Below are 1,788 nucleotides of genomic sequence, written 5' to 3' on the forward strand. Positions count from 1 at the left end.
ATCTTTATAGATAAGAGGCTTTAGAAATTTGTTAAAAGGATGCACAAAGTTCATAATGCATAACGTTAATGTAAGGGTTTTTATTATAGATAAATTGAAGCAGCAGACATAGTGGGACAGAATGAATAAATGAAAAGAATACAATTCTTTTATGAAGAAAAGGTGGAAAGAAATACAGTAAATAAGGAAGGCAATGAGATGAAGAAAATGAAAATGGAAAAATAAATATAAATGAATGAATGATAGAGTGAAAGAAGAGAAGGAAGAAAAATGAAAGAAGGGAGAGCAATGGGTTTAAAAAATAGTATGAAAGAAGGGAAAAAACGAGAAATGACAGCTTTTCACCTTGTACTCCTCGGATTTTAGTGGCAGCAGTTTTCCACCCATGGTGTAAGCATATGGAACCTAAAATGGGAAAAATAAATAAATCTTACCATGTAAAATTTTGTCCGATGTGGCATGTCAGCGACTCTCCGAATTGCAGTCTACTTATATGTTTGTTCCACACATTATTTTGCATAACAGTTTCTAAATCAGTTAAAGTCAGAGAAAGGTTTATCGTCATTCATATCTGAAGATAGTCAAAGACCTTCGTATAAGAATTAAAATGGCCGACAAACACAAGGTGAAATTTAAAACTCCCTCCCCCAGAATGAATTACCATGTGAATTCCATGCAAAACACAGGTGACAGGTGATAGCAAAATGTGAAATAGAAATGGTAAAAATATGACTGGGTTGTATATCCACAAGACAAACACCTTATAACAACCGAAATTACTGCAGTGTTACATTTAACTAACGTTACATAAAAACAACAGAAACAAGTGTCCGTGTGACCTTCGCAATCGAAGAAAAGAGACACATGCACAATTGGCCGTTAATACAGTTTTACGAAGTTACTTACCCTCCAATAAGTTCCAAGTCCCAGCAAAGGCAGTCTAGCCCCGTTGGACAGCTTGATAGCTGTACTAGCTGCCATTTTTCTGCAAATTTTGGAGCTCAAAAATATCACAATTCAGCTCAGCTCACCACTCTTCTCTTCTCTGTCTGGTCTCGTTCTCAGACGTAAACATGAACTTTTGGAACAATGTAATACCGTAGGGGTGCCAACCGCTTATGTATTTTATGGTACAGTACTGTATCTTTATATTGCTATAATAGCTTTGTATCTTTCTCATGTAGACTTGAATTAAATATATTAACCATGACACGCGACATAAGATATTTATGGTAAGGGTAAAGCGAAATAAAATATAAATGTATTGTACGTTTTCCCCATATGGAAATAATGGACGAGGCGAGACTATAAGTCATGTGATCAAAACACGTGGAACACAGCCAAGTCAAATGTTTTCGTGAAACCGAAGGTAAAATAAGTTGGGAAACAGTGTTTGTATCTATACTAAGACCGATCACATGCTCTAATTAAAATCTTTGGTACCAAAGTAAATGTTTAAGACTAAAAGGAACAGTAATGGATCTAAACCGGATTTGTTGAGACAAATTAGAAGTGAGTTTAAGAGATTGTCTGTTATTGGTTAACTTATGTGAAGTATTTATTCACACAAGTACAGCGATCCACTTTGTTACTTTATTCCATAACAGCTGATTCATGTTAAAACATTCGTTACCGTTGCATCTATATATACTGTAGTAAAGCTCAGGAACATTTGCATAGATGGTATGGCCAGATAACAAAAGTGGATGTATTATCAAATCACAGGCTAAACTTCTTTCCATTGATTCAGTCGCAGTTGATAAAATTGATGGCAAACTTAAAGAGAAC

The 1,788-nt window shown here is 35.0% G+C and overlaps 1 protein-coding gene across 1 annotated transcript in view; it reads right to left on the reverse strand.

Moving 5' to 3' along the window:
- LOC118411524 (aldo-keto reductase family 1 member B1-like) overlaps positions 1–1,095 on the reverse strand; it is a gene marked incomplete in the record, with an annotated part of 6,914 nt that extends 5,819 nt beyond the window's left edge. The window contains 2 exon segments of the mRNA XM_035813838.1: positions 346–405; positions 907–1,095. Of these exon segments, the coding sequence (XP_035669731.1) occupies positions 346–405; positions 907–981 (135 nt within the window).
- Between the last annotated feature and the right edge of the window lie 693 nt (positions 1,096–1,788).

Source organism: Branchiostoma floridae, chromosome 3 (assembly GCF_000003815.2).
Source record: "Branchiostoma floridae strain S238N-H82 chromosome 3, Bfl_VNyyK, whole genome shotgun sequence".
Lineage (NCBI taxonomy): Eukaryota > Metazoa > Chordata > Leptocardii > Amphioxiformes > Branchiostomatidae > Branchiostoma > Branchiostoma floridae.